This window comes from Lepisma saccharinum, chromosome 1 (assembly GCF_977018435.1).
Source record: "Lepisma saccharinum chromosome 1, izLepSacc3.1, whole genome shotgun sequence".
Lineage (NCBI taxonomy): Eukaryota > Metazoa > Arthropoda > Insecta > Zygentoma > Lepismatidae > Lepisma > Lepisma saccharinum.
This window is the reverse complement of record NC_139229.1, coordinates 106,220,625-106,244,331: the sequence shown is the minus strand read 5'-3', so window position 1 is coordinate 106,244,331 and position 23,707 is coordinate 106,220,625. Positions and strand designations below refer to the sequence as shown.

General features: G+C 38.4%; 1 protein-coding gene across 1 annotated transcript in view; it reads right to left on the bottom strand.

Annotated features, from left to right (window-relative positions):
• The window catches only part of crm (cramped chromatin regulator), a 54,844-nt gene that overhangs the window by 16,788 nt on the left and 14,349 nt on the right, over nt 1-23,707 (bottom strand). The window contains exons 4-10 of the mRNA XM_083136027.1: nt 22,433-22,708; nt 20,741-20,947; nt 15,821-16,011; nt 13,037-13,828; nt 11,182-11,427; nt 5,623-5,736; nt 3,777-3,989 (exon numbers count right to left, since the gene is read on the bottom strand). Coding sequence (XP_082992153.1) covers nt 3,777-3,989; nt 5,623-5,736; nt 11,182-11,427; nt 13,037-13,828; nt 15,821-16,011; nt 20,741-20,947; nt 22,433-22,708 — 2,039 coding nt within the window. The remainder of the gene's footprint in view (nt 1-3,776; nt 3,990-5,622; nt 5,737-11,181; nt 11,428-13,036; nt 13,829-15,820; nt 16,012-20,740; nt 20,948-22,432; nt 22,709-23,707) is intronic.

The following is a 23,707-nucleotide window of genomic DNA, read 5'->3' as shown; positions in this document are numbered from 1 at the left end:
ATGGAGAGGTGGAAAGAATATTTCCAAGAATTGCTTGGAGGAAATATGGAAATTGGAGAAAAGGAGAAAGATCAGACTGAGGAAGAAAAACAGCAACACCAAGAGGAGGGAGAAACTGAAGAAGAAATAACTATGGAGGAGCTAAAAAGAGCACTAAAGAAAATGAAACTAGGCAAAGCTGCAGGACATGACCAGATAGCACCTGAGATGCTTAAATTCATGGGCAAAAGTGGTCAAGACATACTACTTAAGATTATTAATCTCATTTGGAAAGCAAAGAAGATACCAGCTGAATGGGAGGGTAGTGTCATTGTGCCAATATTCAAAAAAGGAGACAACAGAGACTGCAAAGACCATCGTGGGATATCGTTATTGAGTGTGCCGGGGAAAGTATATGTGAGGATACTAGAAGATAGAATAAGGCAAGTGGTAGAGCCACAGCTGGATGAAGCACAGTGCGGATTCCGACCAGGAAGAAGCACACAAGACCTCATATTTACCATCAGACAGATCAGTGAAAAACTGATGAGATATGGAAAAGAGGCACATATGGCTTTCATAGATCTAGAGAAAGCCTTCGACAACATTCCGAGGGATGAAATATGGAAAATACTAAAACAAAGAAATGTTAGCAATCAATTAATTACAGCAACACAGAGTCTGTATAAGAAATGTAGAAATTATGTCCGCACCTGCAATGCAGAGTCTCAAGAGTTTGAGACTATAGTAGGACTTAAACAAGGATGTATCCTTAGCCCACTCCTCTTTATTACCTTAATGGATGATGTTATTAAATCATGCAATGGGAAGGTACAGAAATTCAAGCTGGGGTATAAGTTTTTAAAACCAATATACAGTGTGTCCGTAAAGTCATGGTGCACTTTTTACCGGTCACAGGAAAGCAACAAAACAAGATAGAAATGTGAAATCTTTACCAAATAAAAGGAAAACTCTCCAAGTTTCCGTACTATGATGCGCAAGCGTGTGCGCACACAGGTGATGACGCAACACCACGAACTGCACAGCGGCGGATCAGCCCTCGCCCACACCAGTCGAGATGTGGACAGTACAGAGGAAAGTCCAGTGTGTTCTGTGACTTGCGAAGTTCGAATCCGTGAGCAAAGTGCAACGTGAATATCGTTGCGTGTACAACGAAGCGCCTCTGTACAGTCCACATCTAGACTGGTGTGGGCGAGGGCTGATCCGCTGCTGCGCAGTTCGTGGTGTTGCGTCATCACCTGTGTGCGCACACGCTTGCGCATCATAGTACGGAAACTTGGAGAGTTTTTCTTTTATTTGGTGAAGATTTCACATTTCTATCTTGTTTTGTTGCTTTCCTGTGACCGGTAAAAAGTGCACCATGACTTTACGGACACACTGTATATAAACCATTGTGCCTTCGCCGATGACATACTAATATAGGGAGATTCCGAAAGAAATTTACAAAAGAACGTGAGAATTTGGGAAAAAGAGTTAAAAAAGAGGGGCATGAAGATAAATGATAAAAAGACTCAGACCATGATGATGGCACGACAGCCAAATATACATCAGATTGCTTTGAATAATGGAACAACATTAGAACAGACTACAGATTTTAAATACCTCGGGGTTATAGTGCAACAAGATGGCAGAATAGATGGTGAAATTATAGCTCGATCCCAAGCCTCAGGGAGACTCTTTAATGCGCTAAAGAGAAATTTCCTAAATAATCCATTAGTGACCAAAACTACGAAAATCAGTGTGTATAAAGTGATATATTTACCTACATTACTTTATGGTAGTGAAACCTGGACATTGACAAATAAACATAGGAGTAAAATACAGGCTTCAGAAATGAGATTTCTCCGTAAAATAGAAGGGAAAACAAGAAGAGACAAAATTAGGAATCAGACCATTAGAGCTAGCCTGGGCGTATCACCAGTGCTTGAGAGAATCAAACACAACCAGTTACGATGGTTTGGGCACATACAAAGAATGGAAGACTCCAGAATAGCTAAACAAGCTTTGAATGCTAAGATGCAAGGAGCAAGACCACGCAGGAAACTCAGAAGAACATGGGAAGAAGATGTGAAGGTGGCTGTAGAGGCTAGAGGAGGAGAGTGGAGGAGAGCAAAGGAGCTGGCCCGAGACAGAATCCGATGGAAGACCCTCTGGGAAACCTCAACACCGCAAGGTAGAAGAGGATCGACTAAGTAAGTAAGTAGTAAATAGTACGATATTGCCAGAGTTTCCAAGAATGTTTGTGCAAAATTTCCGGACTCTTCCACGTCAGTGAGAACTCTGGATGTATAAAACAGTTTTTTTGTAACTGATCAGTTGTGGTTGATTCATGATGAATTGTTTGGACTTTTAACTACTGTATCTGGTTTTTTATATCATCAATGTTTCAGACTTGTTCTGTGCCAATTTTCAGGGTAGTGTATTGTGTCATATGTAGAGAGGCGCCGAACACAGGATGGGGAAAGGGGGTGCACCAGCACGTAGATTATTGCACCCATCACATTATATGCAGTCAAGCACTAACCAAAGCTAAAATCAACGTGTGTCTGTGGATTAAAATCTCCTTACCTAGGTTAAAAGCTGAGGCTGTAAAGGAGTGCTCAGCACATATAAGGACAAAACACAGCCCTAGAGAGGAGTATGTTGACAGTAAGTCCAGACCCCAGAGCTCCGTTGGCCTACAATATTGCAGCTACTGGGATGTACTATGTGGAAGTGAGGTTGAATTTTTGAATTTGAATTTAAATTTTGGGTGCATCAGAACTTAGGCTATTTTGCACCCGTCACATTATACGGGGTCCAGCCCCTTACCATAACTAAAATAGCATAATTGCAGTGTCGTGTTACTAAAATATTAAAACATTCTCACTTTCGTTAAAAGCTGAGGCTGTAAAGGGGCACTCAGCACACACAAGGACAAAAAACAGGACAACACACAAAATTATACTCGCCATTGTGCCAGTCGCCAGAGCCTTGTTAGTCTGCAAAATGCAGTCCAGGGTGTAGTACGTGGAAGTGAGGTTGACGTTTGGGTGTACTACATGCAAGGTCACCCATTAAACCTGTGACTGTCTTCTACATTCACAAATAACTAAGATTTACTCTATTTCTATTGCGTACATATTTATAAAATTAACAGGGAACTATTGAGATTAAGAATGCTGTATCAATGTCGATATTTGTTTTAAGTTGTTGATTGATTTTGATTCGTTTTTGTTATATGTAAGAAGATTGACTTAAAATGTCTTGTGTCAGAAATCGAAAATGAGTTTATATCAAATGTTATAAAGTGAAATAATATATTGGAAGTTGAGTTGTGTTGTTTAATTCTTGCAATGTAAGTATAATAACATTATGAACACCAGTTGAGCCCTGAGGACTTGCAATTTAATTTTAAAATTGTGTTGAAGTCTGCTCATCCTTCGCGTACAATATATATTCAGTGTGAAGTATCGTTGCAAACCCTGGAAGTGAGGTTGACTTCTGGGTGATAATTTTAAGTTGATTACTCTGTCAATCCCAATTAACTCTGACGTGGTGAAGCTTTAGCGAAAAGCCCTACATCTATCTCTTTTAACAAACCATGTAACCCACAAAGCATTTCATTCCTTCCAAATCCACTGGGTCAGACAATGCAGACAAGAAGTTTGTGAAATATTACCCATTATAATGCTTAGAAAAGAGACAGTGAATACTGTAATAATGTATTTTCCAGCACAAGGCATACATTAGTTTCTTGAGTCAAGCAAAGTAAAACATTTGAAAAGTCTACTTACATCCAACTGAGCTTTGAAAGCTTCCTCGGCACCTGGTTTCACTAGAGTTTTCCTCTGCGAGGGTGCAAGCAGTGGCCTCCTGAATACACCATCATGCAGTACTGGAAGTGTTGTGTTGACAGGCCTCAGTACAGGGTTTGGAATTGTAATCTTGTTTACAGTTTTCACTTCTTTCTCTTCAACTTTCTCCTTTGCAAGATCAGTTTCATGTTTCTGTAAGATACAAGATAATTACTCATAACTTTAATATAATGATACAGAAATTAACATTGTGATGGAATAAAGGTAACAAAGTACACTGATAGGCATAAATATTACCAGGTCCAAGAGTCTTTTCCTTTATTTTTTTCTTACATGATCCATGTTTATAAGGAAAGGAATTGCACTAATGCTAGTATAGATATTTGCCGACCTCTAGCACTGTGCACTATGATGCCAGGGGTCCCATGTTCGAATCACAGCCACTCATTCTCAGCCAATAGTGGCAAAAAAAAAAGCAACGTAACATAACAAAAGTCAAATCAAATTGTGCAATTTATAAATTGCTTCTTTATACTTTATAATTTGTCACACAGGAGATGTACTACATCAAAATTTTAAGTGAAAAGTGCAGGCTCAACCACAACTCGAAACTTTTCCATTGTTCTAGCAACTGCAGCGATGGGACTTTTCTCTGCTTACTAGTAAATTTCTTATCCTCAGATTGTGTAAAAGTGAATGAACATAAAGATGGGCACCTGGTAATATCGTTGTCTTGCAGTATACAAGAATATAACATACCTTCAACACCTACACCCTCACCCCCTCTCTCTCTCTCTCTCTCACAGATGCCTCCCCCCTTCCTCATGCATGTGTGCATACACCAATGAACGTCTGATGTTTTTCAAGTCACAGAACTAATTCCACAGCATATACCTTATTTAAAAATGACTAGAGCTATCACCTGAACCAATACTCTCGCAGATAATTATATTCAAATAGTCAATTTATTTCTTACAGTTACTTGAAACATAACACTGCCTGGTTTACTCTTCATTATAACCTCTACATTTTTAATTTGCTTTTCATTAATAACACCAATGGTGATTTGGTCAAAATGTTAGATTCACCATGAGCTATACCACAGTAAGGTACTCAAATGCTTTTTATTAAAATTTTGTAACGTATGTGGCATGTTTTAATAAAAAAAAATCTAGTGGTCTAGTTGATAGGGCACCTGGCTGCCATGTGACACACCTGGGTTCGATTTCCGGGGTGGGTGATATAAGGTCAGAATTTTTCCAGCCTTGTCCCTGCACAAAGTGGCTCTGAGGCTCACCCACCCTCAAATCAATGGGTACCGGAGTACAACCTGAGGGGGGGGGGGTAAAGGCAGCTGGAGCATGGTGCTGATCACGTCACCTCCAAAATGGCCCAAATCTAGAATGTGTGGGACCCTACCCCCACATCCCCTAAATGTGCCTTCATGGCACCACGCCTTATGCCTGGGAAATTTACTTTTTTTTTTTTACCTTAACCTATGTGGCTACACAGACAATGGTGAATGAATAATTTTGAAATTGAGACAAAAAAAGTGGCAAAACATGCTGTGTAGATAAGTAATTTTTCATAAGATTTATGGTAGAAGCAATTGCACTGTGTAAATTATGCATGTTGGATACCTTTGTTTTTGAAAGGTGTTTGGTAATTTTTACATGTTTTGGAAACAAATAAAGCATATGAATAGCATGAAGAAACTAGTTCCAGAATTTGATAATGAAATAAGCCACAGTGGCATATACACTATTCTTTCCTCAAGCTACAGGTTTACACTTTCAAAACTTACATAACAACAAACAATCCTTACCTCAGAACTGTCAGTAGTAACACTTGATTTATTAATTTTCGTAGCTGCCACTCTAGGTCGAGATACTGATGTCTTAGTAGAGCCGGAACACACATGGCCACAAGGACAGGACATCTAAATAAGGATTAAATATGGAAGTAAATAACTGAAATCAAATACTTATTGCACACACAAAGCGTATTCAATCTTACAAACATTACATGCTATGTTATTTTACATTTACGAGGGCTGCTAGAAAAATTTCTGCAAACTACCACCAACAGTGGCGCTAGTGTTCCGCTATTATAAAAATCGGAAGAATAGACCGTTTTTATGTTTAAATTATCTTTGATTGTTTGTTTAAGCTTATTTGTTTATTTTTTACAGCAGTTTGAAGTAGTAGTTTCGTGTGAGAAATGGAAATTTCTCGTGAACACTTTCAGGAAATGGTTTTTTTATGATTTCAGATGTAGTTTAACACCGAAACAATGAATCGAGTGACTTCATTTGACTTTTGGGGATGAAGCACCATCCAATAGGACTGTGTACAATTGGTTTTCCGAATTCCAGCATGGTCGCACATTTCTCAGTGATGAATTTCGTGAAGATCATCCATCCACGTCTTGTAGTTGCCAGTAATGTTGATGCTGTGCATGAAATGATTGAGAGAGATCGGCATGTGACATACCGTGAGATTCAGGCATCCTTGAACATTGACATGAAAGCAATACATACGATTTTGCATGGTCATCTGAACGTACAGAAACTTTCAAGCCGTTGGATCCCATGCAACTTGACCAAAGCTCAAAAACAGGCTCGTGTAAATTGGTATAAAGAAATGCTCAAAAAATTCAACCGAGGCAAGTCAAATTTGGTGTACTACATCGTTACAGGACACGGAACTTGGATCTATTCATACGAACCTGAAACTAAACAGCAATCCACTGTTTGGGTGTTTCAAAGTGAGCCGAAACCAACAAAAGTTGTTCGTTCGAGGAGTGCTGCCAAGCAAATGATTTTATACCAGACATGTGGCAACAATAGCTTCAGATGATCGAAGGATGGTAAATGCTGAGTGGTATACAACAATTTGTTTGCCAGAAGTCATCAATGAATTGCATAAAACAAACCCAAATCGTCGCATTATTCTTCACCACGACAACGCCAGTTTCCACTCAGCACACCAAACTGTTAATTTTTTGTCCAGTAAAAATGTCGAATTACCCAGGGCGAGCCTCAGCTACTGGGCGGGTCCGCAGGGTGGTGGATAGCGGAACGGTCTGCAGATATGCAGATTAGGGACCATGACGGTTAGACCGGAGTCCCCCCGAACCGAGGCGACCAGGTTATCAGAGTGTGGGAGTGTAGTTCTTGGCAAGACTACACTCAGTAAATACCACAATGCTTGATAACGGCCTGGTGACATGGCGAGTAAGCACCGCCATTAAATAGGTGCTGCCCCCGCTGCCTTGCGGGTAGGGATTAACTCAAAGGCTAAGGGAAGGAAAACCATGAAAGAAAACCATGGGTAGAGAGAGCTCTATAAGGCGTGGTGAAGCCAATCTCTCTAAGGGAGTAAACCCAATACAAATCCTGGTCCTCCAGGTTGGGGGTTGAGGCATTGGGCTGACGACCCAATCCTCGGAAAATATCCGCTGTTCAGAGACCCAACAATGAGCCTCGGATATGGAAGGAAACCAGAAGACGAACACGGCTACGAGTTAAGGTAAATGATCTCAGGATGGGGACATGGAATGTGCAAACAATGCTACAAGCTGGGAAGCTGCCAGAAATTGTTGATGAATTTATAAAATATAAGTTGCATGTTCTGGCACTGCAAGAAATAAGATGGCCTGGGAGTGGTCAGATAGACAAGGGAAACTGTACAGTTTTGTACAGTGGTGCTGAAACCAGAGGACACAGGGGTACAGGCTTTATAATAAGTAGAGAAGCTAGGAAATCACTAATGGAATTTATACCAGTAAATGACAGACTGTGTAAAATTAGACTTAAAGGCAAGTTCTATAACATCTCCATCATCTCTGCTTACGCACCTAACGAGGATGCAGAAGAACTGGACAAGGAAAAATTCTATGACGAGTTGGACTTGTTAAATTAAATGAAAGTACAAGTAGACATGATATACTTCTTGTCATGGGTGACTTCAATGCAAAAATTGGAAGAGAATATGAAGTCAAAGAAGTGGCAGGAAAGAATTCTTTACACTCAGTCACCAGTGAGAATGGTTGGAGATTAATACAATACTGTATACAAAATAAAATGCTTGCAAAAAGTACCCAATTCCCCAGGAAAGATATTCATAAAGGCACCTGGAGAGCTCCCGGCGGAACATACACAAACCAGATAGATCATGTTCTGGTGAATAGCAGATATGCCACATCTGTTATAGACGTTAAAACACGCAGAGGGGCCAATTGTGACAGTGATCACTTCCTAGTCAAATCTATATTGCGGCAACGATTGTCTAATATAGGCAAAATCAAGGGAAAAAGGAGAACTGGTTGGGATATAGAAAAGTTAAAGAAAGACAGCGATAAGAGAGCTTTTCAGGAACAAATACACCAACAATTAAGTGATGAGAATGAAAATAATAGCATTGAGGAAATATGGAATGATATGAAGAAAAAACTGACTGAAACATCAGAAGAGATATTAGGGCAAAGGAAGAGATCTAACAGAAAAGATTGGTATGATGAAGAGTGTAGAGTACTAATAGGGAAGAAAAATGAGCTACGGAAAAAGATGATTCAAAGAGAAACAAGAGCATCGATGAATGCATATAAAGATGCTAGGAAGGAAGCGACTAAAATCTGTAGGAGGAAAAAGACATATTGGATGGAGGAGCGAGTAAGGAAAATAGAGGAACATCAGACAGAGGGTAATATAAGACAAATGTACAAAGCTGTTAGAAATCTTAGTACTGGATATCAACCAAGGTTAAACCTATGTAAAGACAAAAATGGGAAGCTTATTACGGATCAAGCCAAATGTCTGGAAAGATGGTCAGAATATTTTCAGGAGCTCTATAAATCTAAATTTAATATAACAGATAATGCAGATGAAGACCAAACCCAAGTTACAGAATGTGAGGTACAAAGACCATCGTTTGAAGAAGTAAAGTGTGCAATATTAAAATTAAATAATAATAAAGCACCTGGAGAAGATTTGCTCCCTGCGGAGATATTTAAAAAGGGTGGAGAAACACTTTGGAAGAAAGTTCATGAGCTAGTTTGCATGATATGGGATCAAGAGAAAATACCATGTAGTTGGAAATATGGAGTTATCTTCCCCATCCATAAAAAGGGTGATAAAAGGAATTGTGGCAACTACAGGGGAGTAACACTATTAAATATTGGATACAAAATATTTTCCAATATCCTATATATGAGAGCATCTAAGCAGGCAGAAGAAATCCTAGGGGAATATCAATGTGGATTCCGTCCAAATAGATCTACCATAGATCACATCTTCACCATATCTCAAATTATGGAAAAATTCTATGAGCAAAATATAGATCTACACTTCTTATTTATAGACTATCAACGAGCATTTGATAGCTTACACAGAGCTGGGATCATGAAAGTATTCAAGAAAGTAGGATTTCCAGATAAATTAATAAGATTGATAAAGGTAACATTGGAAAATACAACAGCGGGAGTTATGGTGCAGGGAGAAGTCTCACCAATCATTAACATAGAAACAGGAGTGAGACAAGGGGATGCTCTGTCCACCCTAATTTTCATTATTGTACTACATGATATTATCAGTCCACTGCAAAAAAGGGGGAGTATATTCTACAAAACAACACAGATACTTGCTTATGCTGACGATATTGTGATAATATCAAGGACACTTGCAGATCTTAAAAGCACTTTTTTAAAGATGGATAGTAAATCCAGAGAAATAGGAGTATTAATTAATGAAACTAAAACAAGATATATGAGAATGTCCAGATCGCCAGCCAGACGAAACTCTCTGGCTTTGAATGTAGGTACATATCACTTTGAGGGAGTACCCACTTTTACTTACCTTGGAGCTCTTCTACATAACAACATAGAAGAAGAAGAGATTGTTAACCAAAGGATACAGGCTGGAAATAGACAGTATTATGCACATATAGAATTATTTAAGTCAAAAAAACTCTATAGGAACACAAAATTAAGACTGTATAGGACACTTATTAGACCAGTTATAGCATATGGTGCAGAATCTTGGAAACTTACATCTAAAGCAGAAAGCAAGGTAATGTGTTTTGAAAGGAAGATATTACGTAAGATCTTTGGCCCTGTTAGGAATGAAGATGGATCCTATAGAATTAGGAATAATATGGAGTTAGAAGGATTGATTCAATATGAACATGTGGTGAGATATATAAAATCTCAACGCTTAAGATGGGCAGGACATCTGATGAGAATGGAAGAGGATAGGTTACCACGCCTGGGATTTAATCAGAAATTGTGGGGAACAAGGCCAAAAGGAAGACCGAGGGGAAGATGGATCGATGTGGTTGAGGAAGATTTGAGAAGGATGAATATACGTAATTGGAAAAATGTAGCTCAAGATAGAACGAGGTGGAGGAAGATTGTTTGGGATGCCAGAGCCCACGAAGGGCTGTAGAGCAAAAGAAGAAAAATGTCGAATTAATGACTCACTGTCCGTACTCACCTGATTTATCACCTAACGACTTCTTCTTGTTCCCACACATGAAACATAAGATGTGTGGTGAGCTATTTGTGTCGCATGAAGCAGCTGTTGACGCATTCCGAACAGCGGTTTCTGAGGTATCAGCTTCAGTGGAAAAAATGCTTTCAAATTTGGTTTGAGCGTATGCAAAAGTGTATCGATCTTAAGGGTCAATATTTGAAAAACAATAAAGCCATTTTTAAAATTTCACATCTTATTTCATATTGATTGCAGAAACTTTTCCAGCAGCCCTTGTAGAAAGTTATGGTAAGCTAAATGGTACGATAACACTGGACAAAAATGTATTGTTTCGACATTGGTCTTTGTATTCTTGCATGATTAGTTGCAGACCTCAATGGCAGAGTGATTATTCACAGTGCACTACAATGTCAGGGGTCCCAGGTTTAAATACCGACCTGGGCATGGGTGTTCTTTGTAAGTGCCTTTTCATCAATTTCATCATATCACCACTCATCCTCACCTTTGCAATTGGCCAAAAGTGGCAGAAAAGTGAAGTAAAATAAACCAAACCAGTCAGTAGGTCAAATGACTAATTACAAAGTTATGAAGCCAAATGTAAACAATGCAGTCACATGACACTACCTCAGTCCCAGATGTGATTACCTATGATAATGAAGGCAGCAGATCTTTGAAATGAATCAGTTGCATGAAAAAGGAAAACAAGGCAGAAACAAATTTTTTTCCATAGAGAAACATTCAGGCTGATTAAAAGTGATGATACTTTTGTTCTCACTACGTATGTCTTTGTCCAATAGCGTAGCTAAAAGTAAATAAAAAAACCCTAACTAACTGGCCTAAAGTCCATAAATAATTAATCAGTAAAACACAAAAGCAGTTTTCAGATAGATACCTTACCTTTAGTTTCTTCAGATTCATTTTTGCCAACGATGCAAGTTTCTGAAGAACTGCCGCAATGGAGTTAATTTTAGTTTTCAGTTCCACCTCATTCACTCTACTTAAAGTGTTGTCACTGCTTTCCTTTGAGCTGAATGTAGAATCAGGTTCCACAGGTAGGGTCTCCTCTTCTTTAGGACATGCCTGTTGCTGGCTAGCACAAAAGTCCCACTTGTATTCCAATTGGATCTTCCCTTCACTACCAAACTACAATTAAGAGAAGATAGTTCTCTGAATATTACTGACAATGGTTCTGACTTGTTCTCAAATGAACACGTTTCAAGGGCCTGACACCATAGAAATTAAAAATTTGTAAATGTAAATCTAGGAATATAAAGTCAGGATTCTGTAAAATAAAATATATGTATGGTCATAACATAAAATTACAAATCTCACTAAATTAAAAGTACTCTGTTAACTTATTTATATTAGAAAATAAAACAAAAAAACAAATTTAAAAAAAATGCTTGTAAAAATTGAGTATAATAATGTATCTGACAACAATTTCTCGGAGTATATTTACGAGGTGGCTCCATAGAAACAATCTGAACAAGTTATCATGATATTTAATGTTTTGAAATTTTAAAACCAATTATTACTCGTACTTGACTTGAGATATTTTCTTAATCTCAAAGACCATGTTATTTGCAATGAGGAAGATTTGTTTAATACTTTAGGTAGCCCTTTTTATGCACAGCATAGATAGGAAATTGCCTTTTTCTTGGTTGTGTCTCTTGTAGAAACGTGGGGAAAAATGAATAGTAGGATATAAAAAGGGCAGTATTCTGTAATAGAAGAAAACATTTAAATACACTATGCAAACATAAGTAAATGAATGCCTCCCCGATGGCGCACTAGTAGCGTCGTCGCCTTGTAATCAAGGGGTCCCAGGTTTGATTCCCGGTGGAGGCATATAGCCTAGTGGTTTGGATCCCACTTTAAACTGTAGGTCGTCCCGATTAGCCTTACTGTGCACAAAGTGAACTTAAAACACCAACTCAATCAATCATCACAGAATGAATAATTTGATTTGATTCTCATATTGGCCATACTGTCAATGCAATTACTGTGGAACCCCGACTTTACATTTCCATTATACATTCAAGGTTGATGGTTCCAACAAAGCAAAAGGTTTCAAAAAAATTCTTGATTTTATATTTTCCCCGTATTTTAAGTTTCTTCAGCTTGGTTCCCTGTAAAACGTAAAATTAAGGTTCCACTGTAGCTATTGCTAATGAACATGGGAATGCATTTCACCTTCCAGAGCTGGCCAACAATGGTTACAACAGGGGCAACAGCTCCTACCACCTGCCATTCAATGGTTGTTTTGCAGCCGATTGATTTCGAGATGTGGAGACAACTGGCAAGCACAGTCGCCAGATTTGTCCATTTTGACATCTTCTTGTGGGGTACCAGAGGAGTTAAGTGTTCATTACATGGCCTCCAACACTGGCTGACCTTAAGGACCGAGAAGCCGTGCAAGAAATTCCCTTGGTCATGCTAATTCATATGATGCAGGCTTTCCTTTGGCACTTGGAGTAATGCATTCAACATTGTGATCACCTACATGCTGATCATATTCAAGACAAATTGATTGCAGTCTGTGATGAGAAAATGGAATATCTTTTCCTATGTTTAAATATACTATTCTGTTACTTGCAATATACTGCCCTGTTTATATACTACAACCCAACCTTGTGTTTTGGATCCAACAACACATTTTCTGATCTATATTCAACTTGTTTTGAAGTTGATGAAACAATCCCAACAATAATATAAAACAACATGAATGAAAAATATAAAGAAATTCCATTACCATTAAATAAAGTTCACCTATTGTAATGGTGACAGCATTTTCTACAGTCCAACCTTCACGTATTTGGGAAATCTTTTCTTCAGAGATCTTCTGTTCATTTTCATCACAGTTATCCACTTCCGAACTACAAGAATCATTAGTTTTCACTTTGCACTTCGTGGCTTCACTTGTACTAGGATGTTCTTTTTTTGGTATTTCTTCCACACATTTGGTTTCACTAGGTTTTTCTTCACCTCCCGAACTAGTTTCTGTTTTTGGATTCAACACATGGTTCACAATGATATCTTTGGTCCTACACTCAGAGATCTTGTCTACAGTGTTAGTTACGCTGTCCAAAGTTTGTTGAAGTGAAAGTATGCTTTCAACAGCTGCCGCGTTGATGTCCAAATCACTCGCACAATCAATTGAACAATTCAGTCTTTCCATAGTTGTACTATAATCATCGATCCTCTCTTCACCACTGTCTTCAAATTTCCTGCAGTTCTCCTCCAATTCACTCCTTGTACTCACTTTAACTTCACTCTCCTTAGGTTCACTCTCACTTTTTTGCCTTCGGTTCCTTTTGATACAGTTTTTACCTTTGTACTTTGCTCTGATTGAATTTTTCAAGCCAGGATTCAATGTCCGTTCCTGGTAAGTTTTTAAACACAAACTAGAACCCGTTAAATATTCACTAATGTTTATTGTTGGAAGACAAACGTTGGCTCCAGTCTTTGGTATGACCCGAAGTTTTGGTTCTGGCTGCTTCTTTTGATCACAATGAAATGGGCTTGAGGCTATCAGTCTGTCACGCTGTGTCCAAGGTTAAGGAAAGAAACGTTTGGAAAATAGGATAAAAAAATGGGAAACAAGATCTTAAATTACTTGAAATTGTTCAAATTAATCAGCAATAGTGAACTGAAAGAACACCCTCCTGCAATTTGACAATGCCCTGTGCTGCAACCCGAGAAGGGTCAAAAAGTTTAGGAATTAGGTAAACCTTGAAATCCTACCAAACTATGCCTATAGCCTGTTAAGTGGCAGACAGTTCAATTCCTTTGAGGGAAGGTTGTGACAAGTGACTTCATGTAGTTTTTGCATCAAAGTCAGTCATCTGTTATCACCAATGATTAATTCACTGATGGAACAGTGGAGAACGATCATATATTCCAACGGAATATGAAGGTATGAACATGGTACAGAAACTTTTGACTCCCCTTGGTATTTGTACTACTTTGTTACAAGAATGTACCAATTCCAATTAACCCAAAAATTTTCCAATATATTAGGGATGAGACAGATTAATTGGTACTCTATCAATATCGGCCAATATAGTCATATCAGTGTATTGGTGAATTTACAATTACATTACCGATCCAATATATCTATAAATATCTTATAGTTTAGTGCAAAATTCTATGATCTTGTTATAATTTGGTTGTTATAATATAATTTATGGATAATCACCATGCCCTATTTTTAAAAAAGTAAATATCTAAATATGCAACTTCTCTTGCACTGCAGTTATCTCGAAACACACATTTATTAAGGATATCGGATCGGTATTGGTAAATTTTATATCATTACTTTATCGGTATCGGCCACAATTTCATATTGGCCCATCCCTACAATACATATAAAAATAGTTTAATTTTTTTATGTAATGAATAAAAATGTCCAAGCAGAAGTGTTTCTTACACTTTCTTGTCTTTATGATCAGATGGAACTACAGATTAAAGTGAAATCCAAAGCACTAAAATGAATTCACATCAGAGTGTCTCAGATGGCATAGTGCAACATCATTGCATTGTAATCAAGGGGTCCTCAGTCTGATACCAGGCGGAAGTGCATAGTGGTTCATATCCCATTTTAACTTTAGTTCCAGCCATAGGTGCCGACTCCATGGGGCTTGGGGGGGGGGCATCCCCTGCAATGTTAACGATGTGGGGGCAAAGCCCCCAAAATAATTTTGCTTTAGAGGGTCTAATGTATTATTTTGCTTCTCTTGTAAAGTTTACTCTGAATTGTGCCACATGAACTTAACTTTACATACACATTTGAAATGTTCTAGACCATCAACTAAGTATGTAATTATGAGTATTGTTAAAATTTTGGTAAAATTTCAGTAACCACCAAACGTCTCTATTTCCCTTATTTTTCACATTGATACTTACGTATTCTGCATTCCTAAGGATTCTTGAAGGTGGCATTTCGGTTTTTCCACGCAAATAATCTCAATTTTAGACATATCGACATTAATTTCACTCCGATGAACGAAAGCTGTTCCCTTGCTGTCCGTCTACTACGTGAACCAAATATTTGCGAGCGTTTCATAACGTCACAACCGGTCAGTGTTTCCAAATACGCAGTTTTGTAACTGTGTAACAGTTGTAGAACGTAACTAAACATGCGTTACTGTTCATCATTTGTCATTACAAACTTGCGACAACATGACGTGCACAGGATGCGTGTTGAAATTGCACGGCGTTGAAGATCCTGTACAATTTGTAATTCACCATGGAATTTTGAAGGAATTGGAATGGTTCGTGGGGCTATTCATGAATGGTTCGTGGGGCTATCCGTGGGGCTATTCGTGAATCGTTTGTGGGGCTATCCGTGAATGGTTCGTGGGGCTATCCGTGAATGGTTCGTGGGGCTATTTATGAATGCCTATCTGTGCATAAAGTGGAATCAATAGTAATTTCAACTATTATTATTGTGTCACCATTGGGAATTAAACACCGAGTCTCTGCTACACTGCTGCAGAACACGAAGTTAAATGTGCTACTTTTCATTTAAGGATACATATTTCACTTCATGCGGACGCCAACGGTTCTGCAGATACGTTAGAAGTGACGACAGGCGACGTTGGAGAGGCAAGTACGTCCGGACTCTCGGATTCTGGGCTGTTGACTGAACAGCTGCCCAAGCTTCATTATGCATCGGCCGCAACTCTACAAGGACACGTGATGGTAGCCTTAAGTCTTCCTGGGTATCTGTAAGAGAATATTCCACTTGTACATTACAAAGGACTGAACAATGCCTGAATGCACATGATACAAAAAAATATCACCTATTCAAATTAAATGGTCCTTAGGACTGAATCAATATAAATCCCTGAGTAAAATCAACAGTTACCCAGCATTCTATGAACCATTGTTCATGTCTGTTTCTGGAGCACCCCAATTGCCTACTTTCCTTGTCTTTGAACCAGAGAAATAAGGTTGATTGTGGCAAAGTATCTTCCCTGTAAGCTTTCTGCAACAATTGCTAAGTTTCTTGTGCCAGCTTTCTTCACACACAGAAAATTTCAATCATGTACACTGCTCCTCCTGAACAAACTCCATCTTGAGCTAGACTGCAGCAGCGTGGAGGCAAAAATTGTCTGCTACTTAGTCAATCATCCAACACTTGACCAGCTTCAAATTTTCTACAGAGGTTCGTTAACATGTATACTACTTACAAATCATATCCTTACCTTCTCACACTATTTAATAGTAATGCATTCATTTTCATTCTTTAGTGCATCATGCCAGCAAATAGTAAATCTTATTGGAATGAAATAAGATGAATGTGAGTGGGCCAGAGAGCAACCCTGCAGGGAATAAACAGAAATAAACCTCCATTCCAGATGCCATACTCTATGATAATGAATCAGTATGCCATCAATATTAAGTACAATAACCCGCCCGAGTTACGTAAGTAATGCATTCCGTAAACCTTTACGTAACTTGAATTTTATATAAGTCGAATTTATAAATTGCTTAAGTGTAACTTCGTAAGAAACTACAATATTAATTATTATTATATGTTATATAATCACATGTTGCAAGTGGGTATTGGTGCGGAAACTGCATTGAATGGGGGCGTGGCCATCATGGCAGCCATATTGGATAGCACACAATATTTTTAAATGGAAAGGGGTATCTATAACACATCAATTTAGGCTAGAATCGTCCCACAAACGACAATCCGAACTCATTTTGGACCTATCGCCATTCGTGGAAGAGATAGGGTGTGATACGTTTGACTGCATAAAATGAGATTTGTCTGAAATAGACGTGTGGACGGAGGACAATCACATGTTGCAAGTGGGTATTGGTGTGGAAACTGCAATTAATGGGGGTGTGGCCATTATGGATTCCGCCATATTGGATATCACACAATATTTTCAAATGGAAAGGGGTATGTATGACACATCAATTTGGGCTAGAATCGTCCCACAAACGACAATCCGAACTCATTTTGGACCAAACACCATTCGTAGAGGAGATAGGGTGTGCTATGTTTGACTGCATAAAATGAGATTTGTCTGAAAGAATTGTTTACTGTATTCTTGTGGGTAACTGTACACTGCAAATTACAGAGAGCATGAACAAGAAAACATGACATTGACTTACAGATTGCCTCAAAGCAAGTGCTTACACTGCTTCTCATCGACTGTCTGACAGTATGCCGACCGATCGTAAAAACTGCAAAGTGCACGTTGTAGCATATCCCGAGAAAGTCCCCTTGTTTCGTCCACAATGCGATTCCGTATATCATTCAGGGAGTGTGATTTGGTGCAATACACTTTGTCCTTCATGTGCCCCCATAGAAAGTAATCCAGGGGTGATAAATCGGGAGATCTTACAGGCCATTCGATCATACCTCGTCATCCACTGCATCGTTGTGGAAAGCTTTCATCGAAGTATTGTCGAACATCCCGTCCATAGTGTGGTGGTGCTCCCTCCTGTTGGAACCAAACACGATTAAAGTCATGTGTGGACACTTGGATGACAGGGACAATCTGTTCACGAAGCATTGTCAAATACTTCTCAACTGTCAGATTGCCATCAATGAAGAAAGGGCCAAGAATGATGCCTCCCATCATTCCTACACAAGCATTCAGTTTATGTGGATACTGTGTATGATGTTCCATCATCCAATGTGGGTTTTCATTGCTCCAATAGTGACAGTTATGTCGGTTCATACACCTGCCCGTTTAACATAAATGTCACTTCATCAGAGAATACAATGTCATTGAGGTGAATACTATCGTTATCGATATTTCGCATCATTACTTCGCAAAATTCAAAATGGCGATCAAAGTCATCTTCTGTTAGTTCGTGAACTAAACTCACTTTGTAGTGTTTAAACTTGCTGCTCACTAAAATTCGTTGCACTGAACTATGGGATATGTCCAACGTGTTGGCAACGCTGGTTGTCGATGTATGCGGATTTTTCACAAAAGATTTTAACACATCCAAAAAAACTGCCTCGTTGCTACACAATTGCGACCTTCCAGATCGCACACAGTCTTTAACACTTCCACTTGCCGCAAAACGTCAAATGGTTCTTTTGACGGTTGACTTCGAAATTGGGTTATGTTCAGGGAATGTAGCATTAAATAACTGTCGCACCTCGGTATACGGTCGCTTGCGATACCATAGCCATGCATCATTAATAACGTAATACGTTCTCGTTCACTGAGCTCCATTTTGACCACTGACACGGACACAAATCTCCTTCCGTTGGCACATCACTCACCAACATGAGCGACATGCAGAACGTTCGCAAGGGCGATAACAAATGCAACTGACCTTCGAGGAAGTTGACTACAATCTACAAGGGATGTGTACAGGTAGAGTCCATATCCAGACGAACACTGTTATTGCTGTCCGTGGAAGGGAAAGTAAAACAAATACGTACCTGATGATCTTAATTCGTCGAATAGGATTGTTAGCTACAAAAGAGTATGTTACTCTTTTGTAAGGAAGGACTGGCATTCCTTAATTCGGTAATTTGCGATATGTTATTTTCAACAAATTATCAAAACAAACCGGGAAAAGGACTAGAGGCAGGACAGGAAGAAACGAAGAGAAGTAGAAGTCACGGCCTCGGAGTAAGGTACCATCCTGGCATTTGCCTGGGGGAACTGAGGAAAACCGATCTCCCGATCAATCACGCCTGGATTACTTTATGGGGGCACATGAAGGACAAAGTGTATCATAACAAACCACACTCCCTGAATAACCTACAGAATCGCATTGTGGACGAAACAATAGGACTTTCTTGGGATATGCTACAATGTGCACTTTGCAGTTTTTACGATAGGTTGGCATATTGTCAGACAGTCGACTGGAAGCAGTGTGAGCACATGCTTTGAGGCATTCTGCAAGTCAATGTCATGTTTTCTTGCTCGTGATCTCTGTAATTTGCAGTGTACAGTTACCCACAGGAATACAGTAGACAATTCTTTCAGACAAATCTCATTTTTTGCAGTCAAACGTAGCACATCCTCTCTCTTCCACAAATGGCGATCGGTCCAAAATGAGTTCGGATTGTCGTTTGTGGGACAATTCTAGCCTAAATTGATGTGTCATACATACCCCCTTTCAATTTGAAAATATTGTGTGATATCCAATATGGCAGAATCCAAGATGGCTGCCATAATGGCCACACCCCCATTCATTGCAGTTTCCACACCAATATTGCAACATGTGATTTTCCTCCGTCCACGCATCTCGTTATTACTGTTCTGTCCCGATACTTTTGACTAACACTGTATGTATATTATTTGCACATTATTATTTTAAAAATGAAACATCATGCAGCAATATTTACTCAGATATAAACTATAAAAGTATGAAAAATATATAAAATAGCATAAAAACATATAAAAACAAACTGACATCCATTGCAAAGATGCAAAAGCTGAAAACAAGTTCATTTATGCTAGTAGTTGTAATATTTGAGTTATTACGTAACTGCGAATTTATGTACGTTGCGTATTACGTAAGTGAGGGGGTTACTGTAGTTGAAAGAAAACAACTGGAACTTTTCCCAAAAATATATTAAAGACTGGGTCTATGTTTAAAATAGGATTCAATATATTGAAATGAATCTTGCTGAATTGTGTCAAAACACTAACACATTTTTGCTACTGTAAGTAAATATAAAGGCTGAGCCTATACCGATGCCAAGGGATCAGTATTGGCCTATACCAGTGGTATCGGTTGTATTTTATTTACTTCTCCAGCATTTTGATAATTTCCGGGGCCCTCAAGAATACTGCTAGACAGTTTCGCAGAGTCTAATAATCCTGGAAGGTATGCAATTTGAAGTTTCCACTGATTTAGTACCAATGTTATGTGAAAAAACTATGTTGCGATAACAGGTATTTTTCTATTCAGAGGTAATTTTTAAATATTTTAGAATATACTCTAATAAATTGTTGCTTATGATTGGAGTGAAATATTCACCTACTAACATAAAATAATACTTTTAAATTATGGCTGAGCCAATACTGAAGCCAATGTATCAGTTGATACTTTTCGAGCATTGTGTGTTCCACGGGCTCCACACAAATGCAGTGCAACACTTTCGTGGAGTCTAATTATCCTGGAAATTATGAAAAACTTGAAATTTCTTTTCATCTTGTGTAAATTTTGTGATTACATAACATGTAATTTAATATTCTGATATAATTCTTGAATATTTTAAAGTAAAAAATATTGTAAATTAAATGCATTTATTGAGAGTAGAATGAATATTTACACACTAATCTTAATCAATAATTTGAACACTTTTAATTGTTACAATTTTCGAACAACGGTATTGGTGGGAATCTGTAAGAGTATTCGTATTGTTATGGGTATTGGTTCAAAGTGATATCAGGTCAACGCTTATAAATATACCTATCTGATATCTAATATTGTACAAGTAATAATGTAAATATCTTACCTTGGACTTGATTCAGCTTTCTCAAGGCACGGCACATAGGTGTCTTGATTCGGTGGGTCTTCCCTCGGATTTTAATTTGTGTTGTACCTTTGTAAATGAGCTCGTTCAGTTTCACACTGCTTTTTTCGCTTAACAAACCACCAATTTTCTTCCTCAGTTCGCCATAGTTGATCAGTCCATACAGTTCCCTTGTAGCTTTCTTCACTTCTGTTGTAAGAAAAATACATAATAGGTTGCACATACAAAACACAGCTACATAATTTGCATCCGACTTTAACACACACTACATCTTGGAATTAGGTTTTAGACAGAAGTGTGAAAAAGAACAAGATTTCTGCATTATTTATATGTAGATATCTTCTACATTTATATTAAAATAAATGTGCACAACACGAGACCAAAATTACTAGACTAGTAATCTCTCGCTGATAGTATTTTATCTTATTCATTTATTAAAAGTAATACTTCCTCCTCTTCAGTGGGAGAAGCACTTTTTTTCATCTTGTTCTGAGTATACTAAAGGAGAACCAAAGATACATTAACAGTTTTAAACTATTGTATCATGAAGCTGTATCACAATTATACAGGGTGTCTACAAATGATTGAAGTGGTTTCAAATATTTTTTAATTATAGTATTAGATGTAATTTGTTTGAATGTGATGTTAGAGGACAAGTGTCTCATAAACGTTTGTTTCCTATTGCAAATGTTGTACGTTTCCGATTCCTGCCACTAGAGTGTAGTAGTAGTAGTTAAGATGGCAACAAACAGCTAGAAAGCATATGCTGTGCTTGAATTTCATGAAAGTCGCTCAGTAAAAATGGTCCAATGACGATTTAGAACGAAGTTCAGTAAAGATCCACCCAGTACAAACTCACAGCTATAGGATGCCTCTGTAAGGGAAAATCAATGGGTTGTCCTCCAGTACCTGAAGAAACCGTTGAGTGTGTGCGGGCCAGTTTCGTGCATAGCCCCAAACAGTCAACACGGAGAGCAAGCAAGGAATTTGATATTCCACAAGCGACCATATGGAAGATCTTACGGAAAAGGCTGAAGCAGAAGCCACACGGCTTGCAGTTGATGCAATCACTAAAACCATGATGATATTTGTGATAAACTTGTGTTCAGTGATGAAGCGACATTTGTCTTAAGTGAACAGGCACAATGTGCGAATCTGGGGAATGGAAAACCCTCATGGTGTTGTTGAACATATTGACATGCTGCATCACACTTGATTATAGTTGATGTTTGTAGAAACACAAAGGAGAACATATGGAACACTTGTAATATGTCACAAAACTTCTCAAGTTTCCTTGCAAAACTGTAAAGTTACTGCATGATACGTGTACAATAACATCATAAAACTGGTCCAATCATTTGTAGACACCCTGTATTGCAGACTAAAAGACTAATTTGTATAAACTTCAAATGAGGGGAATGTGGAAGAAGTTTTTGTGCCAAAGTCATTAGGGTTTTTTAATGAACTTCAAAAGCTTTTAATTTTATATTTTATAATATTTGTATCACTACCTAGTCAAAAATTATTTTTAAAATTCAAGTACTTTGGTGACTCAGTTTTCAACCTTGCCGAGTAGGTGTTAATATGTTAGGAGCCAAATAGCACCTAGGTGTTAAGGACTAGTTTCAACCACTGCTCAACGTTAAAATATTACTAAACACTTCCTGTATTTACCATTGGAAAAGTTCAAATACTTTGATATCTTGTGCCACGTCCTGTAATAAAAATGCCTCACTTGATCCTTGTTTTTAATCACAGTATCTGGCAACCCTTTCTTCTTCATCTTGTGGGCAAAGTAGCTTTGTATCGAATCAAAGTCCTTCCCGTACTCATTGAGAGCTTCAAAAAATGTGTTCTTGTCTTCCACTGACCACAATTCCCAACCTCTGCGCCTCTTCTTCACGTCAGTTTCTTTCTTGTCTTCAGCTTTCTCTTCTTCTTTACTAGTTTCTGAAAAATGGAGAAGATTAAAAAATTTTGGTGAAGCTCTTGGACAAAACTACACAGTAAGCTTACTCCATTCATTCATTTCCCCCATCTACAGCATTGCCTCTGTGCTGATCGAAACCAGCATCCCTCCCTCGTATATCAAAACTCAGCCAGGCATGCCCCTACCAAGAAATTTTCACTTTTAACACTGATAAAAGTAATTACAAAATGGAATAATTGTGTTCAGAATTGCAGACTATTTTATACATGTATCATATTTGTAAAATTAATGGTCATTTTTCAGATAAACCGATATGCCTATACTAATTGATTTGGTTTATTGTACTTCACTATATTGCCACTTTTGGCTAATCACAAAGACGAAGATGAGTGATGATATTGAGAAATAACATTACACACAACACACACACCCAGGCTAGGATTCGAACCTGGGAACACTGGTGATGCAGCATGCTGTGCTAACCACTCTGCCACAGAAGTAGGCAACATGCCTATATGTGAAGATACCAACAGTATACCGATTTATCTGTCCCATCCCTAATTTCAATTAAATACTGGCTTCGTGAAACTGAGGAGACACGTATTATTGCCTCAAAAAGCATAGTGCAGATACCATTAATAATTACACTGAAAAAATTAATTATTTTAATCATTTATCACTAAATATATGTAAGAAATGCTATTACTAAAAAATATACAACAGTAGGCTACCAGCTGTTTACTCATTATAATACCTATTAGGTGAGTCTGCGGTAGCTCAGTCATTAGGGCGTCTGACTACCATGTGAGAGACCCGGGTTCGATTCCCAGTGGGGGAGAACCGGGACTTTTTCAACCTGTTCAAGTGGCTCCGGCACCCACCCAGCATCCTATAAAGTGGGTACCTGGAGGAAACTCTGGGGGGTAAAGGCAGCCAGGGGTGTGGTGCTGATCACATCACCCCCAGCTCAGCCATGATCAAGAAAGTGTGGGACCTTAACCCCACACCCCCTATACATC